The 19,174-nt window shown below is 37.8% G+C and overlaps 1 protein-coding gene and 1 pseudogene across 1 annotated transcript; both read left to right on the top strand.

Annotated features, from left to right (window-relative positions):
* The first annotated feature begins 5,216 nt into the window (after nucleotides 1–5,216).
* LOC112209425 (large ribosomal subunit protein eL30-like) lies at nucleotides 5,217–5,543 on the top strand. The gene has a single exon (XM_024356999.1). The coding sequence runs from the start codon at nucleotides 5,217–5,219 to the stop codon at nucleotides 5,541–5,543; it is 327 nt and encodes a 108-aa protein (XP_024212767.1).
* Nucleotides 5,544–6,738: 1,195 nt separating this feature from the next.
* LOC112209700 (small nucleolar RNA U13) lies at nucleotides 6,739–6,827 on the top strand (annotated as a pseudogene).
* Nucleotides 6,828–19,174: the final 12,347 nt, after the last annotated feature.

Below are 19,174 nucleotides of genomic sequence, written 5' to 3' on the forward strand. Positions count from 1 at the left end.
CCTCTTTTGGTAAGACCCACAAACTAAGAGTGATCTTTTAAATTGCTGCATAAAATTCAAATTTCAGTGTTCATAAATAAAATTTTAATGGGAACAGAGCCTACTCATTCATTTATGCATTGCCCATGGCTGCCTTGCTGCTACACTAGAGACTGGATGACTTTCTGCAGGAGTACTAGTAATAATGTCTCCCAAGTCCACCCAGAACCTCAGAATGTGACCTTATTGGGAAATAGGATCTTTGCAGATGTAATTAGGTTTCGATGAAGCCATACTAGATTAGAGTGGGTCCTAAATCCAATCACTGGTGTCCTTATATAAAAACACAGATATACAGTGGGAAGAAAGCCATGCTGTAATGAGGCTGAAATTGGAGTGAGGCATCTACTAGTCAAGGATTGCCAGCAACCAGCAGAAGCTAGAAAAGAGCCATGGCCAGCCTGGGCAACTTAGCAAGACCCTGTCTCTACAAAAAATAAAACAAAAATTAACCAGGCACGGTGGTGCACACCTATAGTGCTAGCTACTTAAGAGGCTAAGGCCTGAGGATCACCTGGACTCAGGAGGTCAGGCCTTGCAGTGAGCCATGATCATGCCACTGCACTCCAGCCTAAGTGACAGCATGAGACTCTGTCTCAACAACAATAACAAAAAAGGCATGGAATGTGTTCTCTCTCAGAGCCTCCAGACCTGCAAGGGTATACATTTCTGTTATTGTAAGCTACATAGTTTGTGGCATTTTGTTACAGCAGCCTAGAAAACTAATTCATTCCCCAAGTCTGAAATACCTGACACTTTACCCAAAACTGTTGGTGACCCCTGGTATAGAGCCCTGGTATAGAGGATTGTATTCTGGAAGAAAACTCACACAGAGTTAAGTTACTCTAGGTCAACTAAACCAGGGCAGTGCTGGGCCGGGTAAGGCATAAAAGCATTAAGAGACTATAGGGGAATTATAGGAGAGGGCAGTTCTTATCACACATGCTCTCATTTAACTTACAGTTTTTCTAGGCCAGGCATGGTGGCTCACTCCTGTAATCCCAGCACTTTGGGAGTCCAAGACAGAAGAATCATTTAAGCCCAAGAGTTCAAGACCAGCCAGCTTGGGCAATGTAGTGAAACCCTGTCTCACTGCATATGTATGTATGCACGCATGCGCACGCGCGTGCGCGCGCACACACACACACACACACACACACATATATATATACCAGGCCTAATGGCATGGTCCTATAAATCCAGCTACTCAGGAGGCTGAGATGGGAGGATTGCTTGAGCCCAGGTGGATCAAGGCTGCAGTGAGCTGTGATCATGCCACTGGACTCCAGCCTGGGTGACAGAGCAAGACCCTGTCTCTAAAACAAAACAAAACAACAACAACAACAACAAAAACCTTACAGTTTTTCTGAAACTTACAGAAATGCAAAATGCTGAACACCTATTTTAGTGTCAATCACACATTATTATATTGCATTGCATGAATTTCAGCAATGGCACTTCAACTTATAAAGAAGTTCAGGAGCACCCCACTGATCTATTTTCCATAAGTGCAATAGACAGTCATTGTATTCGAGACTAGTGATAAAGAGGGAACTGAGGAGGGATTAGCTGACTCTCAGTAAGGAATGATTCAAAATAGCTAAGTCTGAACCTGGTGCAAGAAGAATGCCACCTCTTTCCAGGCTCTAGGAAGAACTGTTACCACCACTACAGTCTAACAGCAGTACTTTAAATATCTTTAAACTCAGAGGCGCTCAAAAATACATGCTTATTGATTAATTAAACATTTATTTCCATTAATTGGTAAGATTTAAAGAAGAGTCAGGTTTTTGGTGAATTTCTGTTATATGTACACGATAAATAAAGAAAATAATATATATATTTATATATAAAATAGAAATTCACCAAAACATATATATATATATTTTTTTGAGAGATAGAGTCTCCCTCTGTCTCTCAGGCTGGAGTACAGTGGCACGATCTCAATCTCAGCTCACTGTAACCTCCGCCTCCCAGATTCAAGCAATTCTCATGCCACAGCCCCCAGAGTAACTGGGATTACAGGTGTGCTCCACCTCACCCAGCTGATTTTTGTATTTTTAGTAGAGATGGGGTTTTGCCATGTTGCCCAGGCTGGTCTTGAACTCCTGACCTCAAGTGATCTGCCCACCTTGGCATCCCAAAGTGCTGGGATTAATGGCATGAGCCACCTTGCCTGGTCCTGAATTTCTATCATATTTGATTGTAAGAATCTTTATTGATGGTGCTCCACTGGAAATAAAAACACAAACGAAGAAATTGAAATGCCTCTTTCTCAATAACCACTTAATTTTAATTTATTTGACTCAAGACTAGATTTTTATTCTCTCGGCCTAATTATTCAAGTAAAAAGGATGAAACATATCCAGTAAGAGAAGGATAAAATATAAGGTATAATTTTAATACAAAAATACCCAGGATGCTGGTTATGGAAAACTGGGAAGGAATTCTGTGCCCAGGATACCAAACAGCACAAAAGGAAAAACATTTCTCTTAAGAACCAAATTATAATTTGCCTTGCATGCCAAAGAACTTCAAAGACTTTGCTGATCCCTATGTCAACCACCATGATTTTTCAAGTGAAGCTGAAGGTTGAAATTTGGTTTGATGAGCCCCTTGCTTCTTCTTGGCTAAGAAAGAAACAAGACTGCAAACCAGGCAAGTTACACTCTGCAAAGCTCCTTTACAAATGTTTTTCAGTAGAGCAGATTTGTGTCAGCCAAAGAAGCATAATGCCTCGGTGAAAAGCTGGGGCACCATCTTCCTAACACAGCTACCTCCAGCCCCTATGGCTGAGCACTGGATCCCAGTGGCTCTCATTCCAGGTGTGGCTGCCTTGTACAAGAACGAAGACAGGAGACCTGTCTGATAGAACTTGCAGGTTTCATATGGGCAACAATAAGAATGAGACACAAATAGTAAATATATTGAAGTTTACATGTAATGGTGGAAAATATTTTCATTTTTTAAATGAAGACATTTTATTTTAAAAAATAATAAATTTTCTGTTAAGAGGACCCGGATTGAGGACAACAAACAAAGAACAGTCATGGTATTTCATGTACTGGATCACTATCAGCACTATGTCTTCCCAGGACTCTTCACCAGAAGGGAGCAATAAATACTAAAAGTAGAAGGCAAAGATATTCTGTGAGACCTCTATAAATAGTAACATAAAGATTTTACTAACATGTAAGACCTACTCAAGTCTTTCTCTTCACTTGTGGGAGACTCCACAGCTGGCATCTTCATACCAATGAATGTCAAAGAGGGTTCATATCCAACTGGCTCATTATCAAGTCAGGAGCCTACCACGAAAACAGGAGTGTCAGAATCCTCAGCTTTTATACTGCTTCAACCAGGACACCTAGACCTTTTCAAGCATGGATGATTTTCTCCACAAGTGCAGGAAATTCAACTACCTCCTGAATCAAGAAGAAAACTGTCTGTATTTTATTTTGTGTTCTTTACTTGTTCAACTGGCCTCCATACCATGAAACTTGGTTCCACTTATCTTTGATCCTCTCAGTCAGTTCCTTTTCTAAATGTTTTCTATTTAAAACAAGCCATGTTTTTATAATTTACCAAATCTATTTTTGACTAGATGAGCATTTAAGTGGACTGACTATGAATTTCAATTTCTCATTGTTATGTATTTGATCTGATCTCACAGGCATAACTAGCATCTTGTTTGAGGCACTGTGCTTAAGAATGGGGGGGAAAGATGCAGTTTGTTAAATCTTTCAGGATTCTCCTTGTGAAATGGAATTAGTCGGCACACCTACTAACTTCAAAGAAAGTGGCTGGAGACCTTTGCCTATTCAAGGGACAGAATGCATCAAGCTTCCTCCTGATAAGCCACCTGCAGAAACGGTTGTTAGGGTATACCATTAAGCCTGCATCTATACATTTTGTGCCTTTAGTTTAAGTTTTGTTTAAACACTCTGGTTTTATTTATTTCAAAATTTATTTATTGAAATCACTGATTTGCACTGGTATTAAAATACTTGATGATAGACTCACAATGTACCAATAATTGCTGAAACTACCATCATGTTTTCAACTGTTGACAGTGATCAAACAATTCTGTTTTGCAACTGCACTAAATAAAAGACAAAATGCAAAGTTTAATTATAATGAGATTAAGTTTTTTCAGTCTTTAATGAGATATAAAACTTACGAATAAGATGACCTTTTAGAGCTTTATTTCATAGATAAAATTTGAGATTACTATTTAAGAAATTTTTCTTAGGTTTCATTTGTGTGAAGCCTTTAAAGAAATATTAGTTTAAAAACAGACTCCCTAAATTCCATCAACATAAATATTACTTACTTCGAACATGAATAGAATTTGAGAAATGAACCTTACACATTTATTCCAATTTCTTATGAGTCAAATTTATGGGATTAGGCTATATTTTTCTTGACTCAGATTCATTATTCAACATGAAGCTACATTCAAAGAGAGAGAGAGAGGCCAGGCGCGGTGGCTCACGCCTGTAATCCCAGTACTTTGGGAGGCCAAGGCGGGTGGGTCTCCTGAGGTCAGGAGTTCAAGACCAGCCTGGCCAATATGGTGAAACCTTGTCTCTAGTAAATATACAAAAAACAGCCGGGTATGGTGGCAGGTGCCTGGAATCCCAGCTACTAGGGAGGCTGAGGGAGGAGAATTGCTTGAACCCCAGAGGCAGAGGTTGCAGTGAGCTTAGATGGCGTTATTGCACTCCATCCTGGGCGACAGAGCAAGACCCTATCTCAAAATAAAATAGAATAAAATAAAAAATAAAAGAGAGAGAGAAAGATAGCAACAAGAATGGGGCAGTAGTAAAAGAATCTGCCTTATTGTCGGGGGGAGTCCCAGTCAGAAGACTTGGTCTCTAATCTAAATTCTGTTATTAACTAGTTGCACTTAGGCAAATCACTTACTATTTCTGCCATCTCCTCCTGCATGTGGCACATATGTGGGTAACTCATTTAAAAACAACAAGAAGAAGATAAAATTATAGATTATCTAGGAATAATTTGCATAACATATAATGAAGACAACTCTAAACCTATATGTAAGGATGAAAAAAAGACCTGAATACCTGTATATATAATATTATACAGATATCACCTTTCTCACTGCCCAGCCATCTTGGCAGCTGCTCTTGATTGGGGCCATCCCAACCAAGGAGATGAAAAATTCACTGGAGTCAATTAATTCTCGGCTCCAACTCATGAAAAGTGGAAAGTACGTGCTGGGGTACAAGCAGACTCTAAAGATGATCAGACAAGGCACAGCAAAATTGGTCATCCTTGCTTACAACTGCCCAGCTTTGCGGAAATCAGAAGTAGAGTACTATGCAATGTTGGCCAAAATTGGTGTCCATCACTACAGTGGCAATAATATTGAACTGGGCACAGCATGCGGAAAGTACTACAGAGTATGCACACTGGCGCTCACTGATCCAGGTGATTCTGCTATCATTAGAAGCATGCCAGAACAGACTGGTGGAAAGTAAACTATGCAAAATTTTCCTTTAATAAAACTTGCCAAGCTTGTTTATTCTAAAAAAAAAATACATTATAAAGATATCAATTTTATGCCAATTTATTATCTAAGTATAATCGCATCAAGTACTCAGAGAAAAAATATGTTTAGAATTGAAAGGCTGATCCTAATTTTATCTGGAAGAGTAAATAAGTAAGAATGCTGACTTTTAAAGCAAAAGAAAAATAAAGATGATTTTCCATGCCAGATATCAAAATACATTACAAAATTATAGTAATTAAACAAAAATGTATTGGCATAGGACTAAAAAGATAGTTCACTAAACAGAAGAGAGAATCCAGCAATAGACCCATGTTTTCATGGGAACTGTAGTGCATACTGATGAAAGAATTTCAAATCAATTCTGGTAGAACATAAGGGAAAAATAACCAAATGAGATTCCTACCTCACACTATACTGCAAAATAAATTCCCAATTTTATTTTATTTTATTTATTTTTTTTTTTTGAGACAGAGTCTTGCTCTGTCATCCAGGCTAGAGTGCAGTGGTGCAATCTTGGCTCACTGCAACCTCCGCCTCCGGAGTTCAAGCGGTTCTCCTGTCTCAGCCCCTCGAGTAGCTGGGATTACAGGTGCATGCCAGCATGCCTGGCTAATTTTTTTACTTTTAGTAGAGATAGGGTATCACCATGTTGCCCCAGGCTGGTCTCGAACTCCTGACCTCAGGTGATCCACCTGCCTCGATTTTCCAAAGTGCCAAGATTATAGGCGTGAGCCACTGCGCCCGGCCATAAATTCCAATTGAATTAAATCATAAGATTAAAAATTTTGACAAATATGAGGAAACCATAAGAATATATATGTACTCTTTTTTTGGAGACAGTCTTGCTCTGTCACCCAGGTGCAATCTCTGCTCACTGCAACCTCTGCCTCCCCGGGTTCAAGCAATCCTCCCACCTCAACCTCCCGAGTAACTGGGATTACAGGTGTGCACCACCACTCTCGGCTACTTTTTGTATTTTCAGTAGTGATGGGGTTGCGCCATGTTGGCCAGGCTGGTCTCTAACTCCTGACCTCAAGTGATCTTCCCTCCTTGGCCTCCCAACATGCTGGGACTACAGGCGTGTGCCACATCGCCCAACCCGAATATATATGTACTCTTAAGGAAATATCATTCCTAAACAAGATAGAAAACTTAGAAGCCTGCTCCTTTTGTAGCTCATGAGCGATGGTGATTGGGTGTTCACATGCATCTGTGAAATGCACTACAATCTTGGCACATTACCCATCTGACCTGAACTTGGGGAGGAAAAAAAAAAACTCAGAAGCCACAAGGAACACAAGGAAACAACGGACAGATATAACTACATGATGCTTTAAATTTTTCTGCCCAGGAAAAGATCACATAAACCATGTTTAATAAAAGACAAAACAGACTGAAAGGAGATAGGTGTAACATACAACAGAAAGGGATTAACTGCTATAATATGTAAAAACTGAAGAGTTCCTTCAATTAAATAATGAAAAGACAATCCAATATAATAAGGTAAAAGAATAAAAATGAACAAAATAAAAAGAAAAAAGTGATCAATGAATATAAAGATCAATAATTTTTTCATGATTTCCCACCGATTAAAGAAAATTGAACAATTGATAGTATGTAGTTTTGGTAAGGGTATAAGGAAAAGGGCATTTTCATCACTATGCATCTGAATATAAACAACCATAGCATTTCTGTGGGTCAGTGTGGCAACATTCATCAATATGTTAAAGATTATGCCCTTTGATGGAACAATGTTACTTCTAACAATCCATCCTACAAAAATACTTACACATGTGGACAAATATATATATGAATATTAATGACAGAATAGAGAAAAATTTTAAACACCCTGAACATTCATCAATGAAAGAAATGACTAAGTTTTAATATTTCCATATGAACAATGAAACACTATATGGCTGTTTAAAAGAATTAGGTTGTTTTACATATACTCCTAGGGAAATTCTTCAAGACATAAAGTTCAAAAAAGAAGTCAGAAAGCAATCTAGATAGATTGCATCTAGATTGCATACAATAATGTCATTCATCCCATTTGTAAAACTCATGTATATATCTGTGCATGAGCAAGCATGGGAATAAAATAAAGCCTGAAAAAATACACTACAACTTGCTAACAGGAGGTAGAATTCTTAAAAAGGATCAATGAAAAGGAATTTACTTCAGTTATTTTATATACTCCTGTTCTATTTGAAAACGTTACAAGAATGCATTTTTTTCTCATTAAAATTTTTAATGGAAAAAATAGGAGTTAGCAAACTGTACTATTAATGTTGTTCCTGCCTTATCCAGAACTACTTGGTAATATAAAAAACAGCAGAATTACAAAGTCCAGAACTTTCTTTTGTTACATGTTCATTTTGCCTCCTTAATTTTTGTATTTATGTAAATAACTATAGCTTTTATAAAGCTCAGCTACAAAGGTACTAAAAATTTTATCAAAGTTTTTTTCTGTACCCCTTTTAAATATACACGAAGCCAACTTTTAAAGCTGGCTTTTTAATATAAGCATGATCTAAAAGTCCATAATTTTTCCCAGAGGACTGAATGCCTCCAGAGGACCTACCACTGTGGAAAAGATGCTGTGTCAAAATGATGCGGTGCAGCCATGCACTGGGCAGGACATCAACCTTGAAACACATGATACTGGTGACCACATAATGAGAATTCCATTCAAATTTGATGACTGATCTATGAAGTTCTAAGATTCTTGAGGGTTCTTTTAAATGCAGTTATCAGGCATCTGAAATCACTTTCTGCAACTTATCTGCAGTATAATCTAGAGAAAAATTTCCAGGCCTTGGTATCTATTTCATCATTCAAATGAAACTAATTCTCACCTGCCATTTATTATAAAGATTAAGTAAAACGATGGATCCAAAAATGCTTTGGAAGTTATGAAGTTGCTGTAAAACATTGTTTTTACCAATATATGAGCAGTTGATCTTCCACAAATCAATTTGATATTCCTACCCCCACCCTTACCCTTGTATGGTCTGGACTCAGATTTGTTATCATTTAATGAGAACTTCCTTTATTCAGGTCCTTAGGAAAAGTCTCAAACAGTTCTGGAAGGCAATGCTCCTATTACCCCCATTTCTCAGATGAGGAAGAAGATTAGGTACCTAACCCCAAGTCACAAAGCCAGGAAATAGTAAAGCCTAAATTCAAAGCTATTTATTTGATTCCAAAATTATTAACTGCTGCTCCTTACAGAGCACTGCCTCCCAGTGTATTGATGTTTCATATCTTTTAATACCAATGAGGATAATAATTATTATGAGAATTATAATTGCTGTAAATTATCTCTTTTCAACAATTTTTTTTCAAAATTGGGGGAAAAGCAAGCCTACAAAAATAAAATTTGCATAGGTATTAACAAAATATTGCCCAAGAAATTCAGGGTGTAAATAAATTATTAATATGCTGCTGCTAACAAGATTGGTAATTAGCACTTAAGAAAAAAAAAGAGAGAGAGAACAAGAGAACCCGAAGAAAGCTCATTTATCTATCTAGACTTTCTGTGAGAAGGATGAGGTTTCTTTTGTTTTGTTGTTGTTGTTGTTGTTTTGAAATAGAGTCTGACTCTGTTGCCCAGGCTGGTGTGCAGTGGTGCAATCTCGGCTCACTGCAACCTCTGCAAGCGATTTTTGTGTTTCAGCCCCCCAAGTAGCTGGGATTACAGGCATGCGCCACCATGCCCGGATAATTTTTGTATTTTTAGTAGAGACAGAGTTTTGCCATGTTGGTCAGGCTGGTCTCAAACTCACGACCTCAAGTGACCCTCCTGCCTCGGCCTCCCAAAGTACTGGGATTACAGGCGTGAGCCACTGCACCAGGCTGGATGAGATTTTTTTTTTTAATCTAATGTAAATTTTTTCAAAGTGCTGCTTACCCCCAGATAAACAGCAAGGCTGGCTCTCCTAGCTAAGTGCAGATGAAATGTCCAATTACATTAAACAGCTCTGGCTTGTAAAATATTTGAGGAAAAGCAGGGACTAAGAAAAGATAGATTAAGAAATGCAAAATGTGGGGACACAGCATTTGCTTAATCACGTAAAAGTCTAAACGTTAATTAAAATTGACATTAATTAAGAACTATAATCCCACCTCCCTCAAGAGAGAGGCTGGCTTACTGGAAAGAAAGGACAACTTGGAATCACCAATTCTACAGGCCATCCAGCGCCTTCAGTAATCCCTGGTCAGTGTCTCAGAATTCCTTTGGGAATTCTTCCCAAGGGAGGAGTCAAAAAATGGGTTCATTGCAAATGCTTACTTTACAAGTGAGTAATTTATTACAGCTCTGCTGTTACAGGTTTTTCTTATTTTCCTTTCGCTTCCAAATCTAGTCAGAGGGTTTCACCAAACCCATCTTATTCCAGGATGATGAAATAGAAAGGCAAACCAGCTTTTATTGAGGACCCGCTAATTGCTGGGGCCTGGGGTTACTAAATCTCAAAACTTTCATTACAGCTTCTGCCCATTTTCATCCAAATCGCACCAGAAAACTTCTTACAAAGAACGCTTAAAGCGGTGGCTCATGCCTGTAATCCCAGCACATTGGGAAGCCAAGGCTGGCAGATTACTTGAGGCCAAGAGTTTAAGACCAGCCTGGCCAACATGGCAAAAACCCATCTCTACTAAAAAAAAAAAATACAAAATTAGCCAGGTATGGTGGTGTCGCCTGTAATCCCAGCTACTTGGGAGGCTGAGGCAGAAGAATCACTTGAACCTGGGAAGCGGAGGTTACAGTGAGATCTCCCCACTGCACTCCAGCCTAGGCGACAGAGCAAGACTCTGTCTCAAAAATAAATAAATAATTTTTTTTAAAAGAACACCTAAAACAACAACATCACCATACCTTACCTTTAGATATCTCTATTAAATCTTAGAACTAGAACTCTTTCTTTAAGATGGAAACTTTTATCTACATTTTACAAAGGAAGAAACTTGAGCTTAGAGAACCGAAGTCAACTGCATTAGTTCACAACGTAGCCACCAGATGTTTGAACCTGAAATTGAACCCATGTCTTCAAATAGTGTAGTCCTACTACAGTGTAGCTCCTTCACCCCAGGGGAGCAAATTCCCCAAAGACAAGTACCGTATTATTTTAGCAACAGCCAAAAGCACAGTGAATAAAATTGTATTTTGAAAGCTGTTTGAACACTGAAATGTTTAATGCACCTGGGCGGTGTTAGTATTATTAAAGAGTGATCAAAGTGGGTAACACAGTTTCCAGTAATAAAAGTGATCATAAAATATAATCATAAAGTATTGAAACAGTTTCTTATATGGCTTCTGGGGCCAGTCCCAAAGAGGAATGCCCCCCCTAAATTGATTTGAAGATTGGCATGGGCCTGATGGGTGTTCTGATGAAGTGATAATTACAAAGGATAGTTGCTTGTTCCCATGAGTTCTGATACAATGACAATGGAAATCAACATTCTCAACTTTATATTCTTGCCATGTTCATGCATATATATATATATATATACACACACATATATATACACTGTGATAAGGAATTATATATATGTATTTATGTATAAAATGACATAAGCTGCATTTTAATATGTTTCATGAAATAGTCCTGAGGAGCTCATTAAGAATTTTAAAAGTTTTTAATAAAGCATTAAATAAAAAGATATGGACCAAACAATTTAACTAGATATTTGCCTACTTGATATCCAATAATTTTTTTTACAATTCTCCCCCAGTAAATTGAATGAATCTTTTGATTGTATTAATAAAATGAAGTTAAAATGAAAATCAAATTATTTTCAAAAAGTAGTAATGATGCTAGACTATAATAGTTCTTTATCCTGCTTGTTATTGAATATTTTCAAAACACCACAATTACAATAATACGGATTTTTTAAATGAAAAGTTGTAAAAAAAAATTTTTTTTATTGGTCATTTGGTTAAAAGAAAATAAAAGTAGATGCAGGGAAAATTACTACCCATTTTATTCAATTAATGGCCATTCTATAGTTTAAGTATTCAGGACATTTAAAGCCACAGTAGAGGCTGGGCACAGTGGCTCACGTCTGTAATCCTAGCACTTTGGAAGGTCGGGGCGGGAGGATCACCTGAGGTCAGGAGTTTGAGACCAGCCTGGCCAACATGGTGAAGCCCTGTCTCTACTAAAAATACAAAAATTAGCCAGGCGTGGTGGTGCATGCCTGTAATCTCAGCTACTCGGGAGGCTGAGACAGAAGAATCACTTGAGCCTGGGAGGCAGAGGTTGCAGTGAGCCAAGATTGCGCTGCTGCACTCCAGCCTGGGTGACTGAGACAAGACGCCCTCTCAAAAAAAAAAAAAAAAAAAAGAAAAAAAGAAAAGTTACAGTAGGAAAAAGCAAGAGATAAAGAAATTAAGTGTTAGTGTTAGAAAATAAAATGTTAAAGGACATGAAAAAAAGTATTTTGATCAAGAAGGAAAACTGGTCTTGTCAACATAATCAGGAGGAAATATCTATTATTTATCAATTGTCATTTTCTCTTCTCTGCTTCTTAGGAGGACATTTTGCCCCTACTGATGCAACTGTTGCTGTGGTTGAGTCAGACAAACATAAAAGACTGTGACAGGACCCTGAGAAGTTCAAAGACAAGGCTCTCTTCTCAGTAAAAAGGGAGATCAGTTCATAACCTCCTTGAAATCTGCTTAGTTTTTAGGGAAGAAAGGAGAGAGGGAGAGACACTGGTGAAAAACTGGCTTCCTAAATTTTTTTAAATTATAAAATATCTTGAAATTCTTCAGTCTTTTCTCTATAAAGTATATTTATTGGGTCTATATTAAAAACTTGTAACTACTAGTTCTTTATTGGGAGGCAAATTAAAACAATTATAAGGAAGAGTTTAATAAATCATCATTCAGTGATCCAAACTGGTCCTCTGTCTAGAGATTATGGTGACAGATTATAAACAGCCTTGGAAGTCAGGCAGGGAGGGTTAGATCTCAGGCAACTAGAAGCCAATTTTTGATCAGAGATGTGACAAGAGAGATATTTGCGGCATTGAATGCCCTGGAGAGGGGAATGATGACCTAGTAGGTAATTCAGGCAGAAAATATCAAGAACTTTGACTTGAGTTTTAGTCCTTGGAAGGGAGAAAATACCAGAGATGTTTGAAAGGAAAATAAATCAACACAACTTGACAAGGATAACCCATGAGGTGTTCTGAGCTGATAACAAATTATACAGTGAGAATTCCAGTCTTCTCCTTGATACTCAATTATTTTTATATTTAGTAAAGTCTAATCAATAGGAATTTTAGAGAAAAAAGCAACATAATGTAATATGTGCCTGAGACGTGAAAGATAATGGAGGTGAAAAGAGGTTTATAAATTAAACAAATGGGCAAAAACTTCAGGGTTTGTTTTATTTTATTTTTTGTTTTACATTCTAATTGGTAGTGGAGTGTTTAACCATACTGAAACCTAAGGAGGCCTTATATCTGGTTCTATTCTTAGCCTGAAAAATGGAGAGAAATGAGTCCAAAATGTCTCCAAGAAAGCCGAAGAAATCATCAGGGGAGAAAGGAAGAGAAGGAAGGGAAGGAGAGGAAGGGAAGGAAATCATCAGCTTTCCTGGAGACATTTTGGACTCATTGTAAAGTATCTTGAGTGGAAAGTGTAAGACATGGTACACTAGATCACTCAGAAGATGAGCTGGTTTAGATGGGAAAACAATAACCTGACTTTAAGAAAGTGGTGAGAAATATACGAGCAGCAATTACCAGATCAGTACGGAGACAATGGAAAATACAGAGCTGGAATTTCAGTTAGCCATTAGGATAGGAAATTCTGATTGTTGTGTCATTGGCATAAAAGCAATATTTAAAGCAATGAGAAAAAATCCAAAGTCAATTGAAAACTTGCCTTAAGTATCTTTTCCTCAATATTGGAGACGAGTTGAGTGTGGTGATGCATGCCTGTTGACTCAGCTACTCAAGAAGATGAGTAGCTTGAGCCCCGGAGTTTGAGGCTGCAGCGAGCTATGATTAGGCCTGTGAATAGCCACTGCACTCCAGCTAGGCAACATAGCAAAAAGCCATCTAAAAAAAAATACACACATGCACACACACTGGAGAGGAAGGGGAGTGGAAGACATGTAGAAGAGGCAGAGACCTCAGCATAGGGCAGTGACAAAGTCCCTGTCTGTCCCAGCAGACCACAAGATACTGGCTGGTCTGGGTAGCTATAGTTGAGATTGGGAATTTTTTTGTTTTTAGATGAGGTCTCTCTCTGTTGCCCAGGCTGGAGTGCAGTGGCATGATCTCCGCTCACTGCAACCTCCGCCTCCCAGGCTCAAGCAATTCTCCTGCCTCAGCCTCCTGAATAGCTGGGATTATAGGCACGTGCCACCACACCTGGCTAATTTTTTTATTTTTAGTAGAGACAGGGTTTCACCATGTTGGTCAGGCTGGTCTCTAACTCCTTACCTCATGATCTGCCTGCCTCGGCCTCCCAAAGTGCTGGGACTACAGGCTTGAGTCACCGAGCCCGGCCTGTAGTTGGGATTTTAAGCAAATTATTTAACAGCCTTATAACTGGGAATTCACCTAATTGATCTAATTGATCTCTGAATTTACTGTGGCTATTAAATAAAATAATATATACAATAGTGATTGAAATTTTAAAACTGTCAAGTATTTACACCTACAATCAAAATGTAAATCAAATTCCAACTGTAGCCTTAATGGAAGAATGTCACATTTTCATCACTCCCTACATTCTCAGCCATGAGTCCCCTCCATCCCAGGAATCCTTACAGTTTTCTCACAGTGGCACTGTGAAGGGCTGTACCTTCTTATCTCTGATCTCATCTCTCAGCCACATCTCACATCCGGATTCTCTTCCCAATTGTAACATTCTCTCCCTTTCTCTACACCCTACTTTACCCACATTCCAAAAAGCTTCTCTCTGCTCTAAGCAACACTCACACTTTTGCCCCAGGAAAGGTAGAGGTAAGTTTTTGGCACAACTTAACCATTTATGTTTTTATTCAGTTGTCCAAAAATATGTTTTGTGATGACAATATTCTGGATAAAGTTACTAAGGATGTTTCCAGATTCAAGAATCTGACCTGTCAGATTCTGTTTGTGTGTGTGTGTGTTTCTTTGAATGCTAATTCCCACCTTGCAGATCTAGCCCTAAATACTTCTCTTACAACAGATAAAGTTTAATATTTAATATATTTCAGACAATTTTTAGTGTATCTTGATCATTTTTGTAACCTTCACAAAAACTGGAAACATCCCATAAAATTCTTAACTTTATCTGAGGCAGTATGATATAGTCAGGGAAACAGCGTCACAGCTTTGGAATTATCAAGAGCTGGACTGAGAACCCAGTCCAGACCACTTATGAGCAGCATAAACTTGAGCATGTTATGTTATGCCTCAGGGATTTGATTTACAAAGAAAATGGGAGTAATGGTTTCTATTTTATAAGATTACTGTAGGGATTCAAATATGTAATGGAGGCAAATCACTGTACGCCAGTGCCTGGTATAAAGTAGGTACTTAATAAATATCTGCTGAGCAAATGAAATCCTTCCCAGTCATCTCATCACAAAACCTAATAGAGTGTTGAAGGCACTGAAAAGTCCGTCAGACTGGAGGGGCCCTTACTAAAGTTCTACTTTAGCAGTAGCTTAATAAAAACTTTCTATTTATTGATTGCAACAAGTTATTTCTAAGAGTTTAATACATCTTTTTCTAAAAGTGCATTGTTATTTGGAATAAAGATAAGTGTTTGATTTTATGCTTTAATTTCTAGAACCATAGATTAGTTCAAATAGCTCATTTCAGCCACTGTTTAAGTCTCCTTTTTAATATCAGAAAGTATTTATGACTAAGGAAGTAATGAAAAATTACCCCTTGTGTGGTCCCTATACTCATCATGCTGAAGATTCAACTTTTTCTATGTGAATGTTTTACCTCCACTTCTGGTCCGCCAGTTAAGAACAATGAGAAAAGTGACTAGGTAACTCTATAAGACCAGGAACCTGATCGCCTGATCCTTTTAATGAAAACTTTGATTGCTTTTCTTTATTTACTTGCCTCTTATCTCTGAGAACAAAGTTGGAAAGGGAATTATCCCCGTGCCCTCCCCAATCTTCCACCTTCATTCCATTCTTCCAAAAGCTTATATGGAAAGTTTTCAGCCTGTCCCTGGAGGATAAATATTGCAAATTTTGAGAAATGCTACTATGGTTAAGCTTTGATTCAAAATTTCTGGAGAAAACTTTTTCTTTAAAGATTTTCCTACTTTTTGTTTATTTGTCTCTAATATTAAGTCCTACTCTTTGATTACTCTTTCAAATATTAAAAAATCTTGGCCAGGCATAATGGCTCACACCTGTAATCCCAGCACTTTGGGAAGCTGAGATGAAAGATTTGCTTGAGCCCAGGAGTTAGAGACCAGTCTGGGTAACATAGGGAGACCCTGTTTCTACAACAAATACAAAAATTAGCCGGACATGGTGGTATATGCCTATAGTTCCAGCTACTGGGGAGGCTGGGGAGGGGGTGTGAGGATCATTTGGGCCCAGGAGTTAGATCAGCCTGGGCAACAGAGCAAGACCCTGTCTCAAAAAAAAAAAAGAATATATATATATATATATATATATATATATATATATATGAGTGTGTGTGTGTTTGTATATGTATATATATGTGTATGTGTGTATATGTATATATGTGTGTATGTGTGTATATATGTATATATGTGTGTATACATATATGTATATACATGTGCGTGTGTGTGTGTGTGTATATATATATGTATGGTTATTTCAATTGGTGTGCCTGAATAGCAATGACTAAAAAATACACTCTTCTTTATAGTGGTTTTGTAGTGATCACCTATTCCGACCATGTGGAGATCTAACATGCCAGAAACATCACTCCTGTTGTAGATGTGTTAGTTCTTGATTCTTCAGACAGATAAGCAGTGACTCTAATGTTTCCTAATTATGAAAGAATCTTTCTATTTGAGTACTACTGGATAGTTAATAAAGAGCACTAAAGCAAAGTCTAAAAGTAAAGAAGCTTGCAGTTTTAGTATCAATTTTAAAAACTAATAAATCTCCTACTACAGGCTGGGGGCAGTGGCTCATGTCTGTAATCCCAGCATTTTGAGAGGCTAAGGTGGGAGAATCACTTGATCCCAGGAGTTCGGGACCAGTCTGGGCAACATAGTGAGACCCTGTCTCTATTTTTTAATTAAAAAAAGAAACTCCAACTACATATAAGATTCTGTGCCTATTACAACCATTTGAGCTCTTATTAGATTCCTAGGTGGCAGAGAGACTTCAATGAACAACGGCTAACACACTATTGAACTTTATTTTCCAAACCTTCCTGAACATCAATTTCCAAATCTGTAAAATGGGAAAATGATACAAGTTCAGGTTCTGTTGGAAGGGTGAAACACAAGCCTAGCGGACTCACACAGTGCTGTCCCTGGTACAGAGTAGGTTATCTTCCCTCCCTCCTCCTCTTTATGCATATCTGCATGAAATAATATAGGATTAACTGACATTGTGCTTTGTAATAGCACTGCCTTTTAATCTATATTCTATTTTTGTGCAAATATTGACTTATAGATATAACACAAATTGGGCATAGGTTAAAAGAGTGAATGGCTGGTAATATTAAAGAGGATGTAGAAAGATATATTTGATATATTGATTAAGCATCCTTGAGATTTATCAACCTCAAATGGGCCCTCATTACTGCTCTAAAGTCTTACCATGCCCAAAAGTCTCAATCCTATGCCTCCCAGTCATTATTCCACACCTTCTATAAGGTCATCAAACTGCAACTCTCCCTTTTCTTCTTTCCTCTTAGCTGAATAGAAACCATCAGAGGGAAACTTTCTCATCTTCCCACCAGCAAATCTATAGGCATCCTCTTGTTCTCTCATTACAGAATATTTTAAAAAGCAGAATGTCTTTTAAAACCCAATTTTTCAGCACGTGCCCTATATCCCCATCCCTTCCTGCCTTCTCAGAAATGTTTTTCCATTCTTTATTCCTTTTCCTCTTTTATCTTCATTTTCCTTTCTACTGTATTAGTTTCCAGATCAGTTAAATGTGCTCTGATGCCTTCCATCCAAGACAGCATAACACAAGCCAAAAAAACATTAAGTGGGTTGAGCATTCCTTATCTGAAATTCTTGGGACCAGAAGTGTTTCAGATTTCAGATTTTTTTGAATTTTGGAATGTTTTCATATACATAATGAGATATCTTGGGGATGAGAACCCAAGTCTAAACACGACATTTATTTATGTTTCAAATATACTTATAAACATAGCCTGAATATAATTTCATACAATATTTTAAATAATATTGTGCATGAAACAAAATTTGTGTACATTGAAATTTATGTACATTGTGAAAAAAATTTGTGTACATTGAACTACTTTAGTACCCTTTGTGGTGTGCTTGCATGGGGGAATCTGGACGTGCAAAGAAAACATATATTGCAGCTGACAGGGGCTGGGGGGATGTTTTTTCTCCTTGGAGACACTGAATAAACTGTGTGTCGTGTATGTGTGTTTTTACCATGACCCCTCACATGAGGCTAGATGTGGAATTTTCCACTTGTGGTGTCATATTAACACTCAAAAATTTCAGATTTTGGATTTCAGATGTTCCCATCAGGGATGCTCAACCTGTCCCAGCCCTCTCCAGCTACTGCCTTGTCTCCCTAAACCTTTACTGAGTCCAGCTTTATAAAGAGGTGACTATGCCATCATCTTCTTCTTCTTCCATTTTATCCTCAACACACGAAATCCAGCTTCCACTCTCAACATACTACAAAAACTGCTCTGGAGCCTGTATCCAGTAGTTTCTGTCCTACAACATGCAATGGAAACATCTCAGTATTTCATTTGAACACTCAACAGCATTTGACAAAACTCACTACTCCTCCTTGAAACACTGTCTTTATTGACTTTCCTGACCCCACACTCTCCTGGCTTTCTGTCTACTCTTTGAGAATTCCTTCTCAGTCTTCTTTGCCATCTTGGCTCCTTTTCTATGGATCCTCTGAGAGCAGAAATTACTCAGGGCATCATTCTGTAATCTCTTATCTTTTGCATTTTCCTGTGACTTGGCTTCTAAAAATATTTTCATGTGGAATGATCACAAATCAGTATTTACATTCAAAACTGTAGTTTGAACTTCAGACTTACATCTGTGAACTTCACTCTTCTACTGAGACGTTTTATAGGAATCTGAAAATATGTTCTAACTCATCTCTCTACCTTCCTCCCAAATCCATGCTGAACTCTTCCTCCTCATGGGCTTTGCTATTTCCTCCATCTGAACACAGCTCTTCACCTCTTTACCTGACTAATGCCTACTCTTCCCTTAGGTTTCCACTTAAATGTTACTTATTTCAAAAGGCCTTCTTTAACCCTCCTAACGAAAGTATACTATCTTATAGCACAAAATAGAACTTCAAATGGTCACATGTACTCCTTATTTTCGTTAAGAGTACATGTGATGGTTTAAAGTTATATTTCAGTCTGTGATCTCATTGTTAAATGCTGGCTTCTCCCCTCTCT

The sequence above is a fragment of the Pan troglodytes genome, chromosome 5, assembly GCF_028858775.2.
Source record: "Pan troglodytes isolate AG18354 chromosome 5, NHGRI_mPanTro3-v2.0_pri, whole genome shotgun sequence".
NCBI lineage: Eukaryota > Metazoa > Chordata > Mammalia > Primates > Hominidae > Pan > Pan troglodytes.

Coding starts and splice junctions, on each gene's coding strand:
- LOC112209425 (XM_024356999.1), top strand. CDS start 5,217: ATGAAAAATTCACTGGAGTCAATTAATTCTCGGCTCCAACTCATGAAA.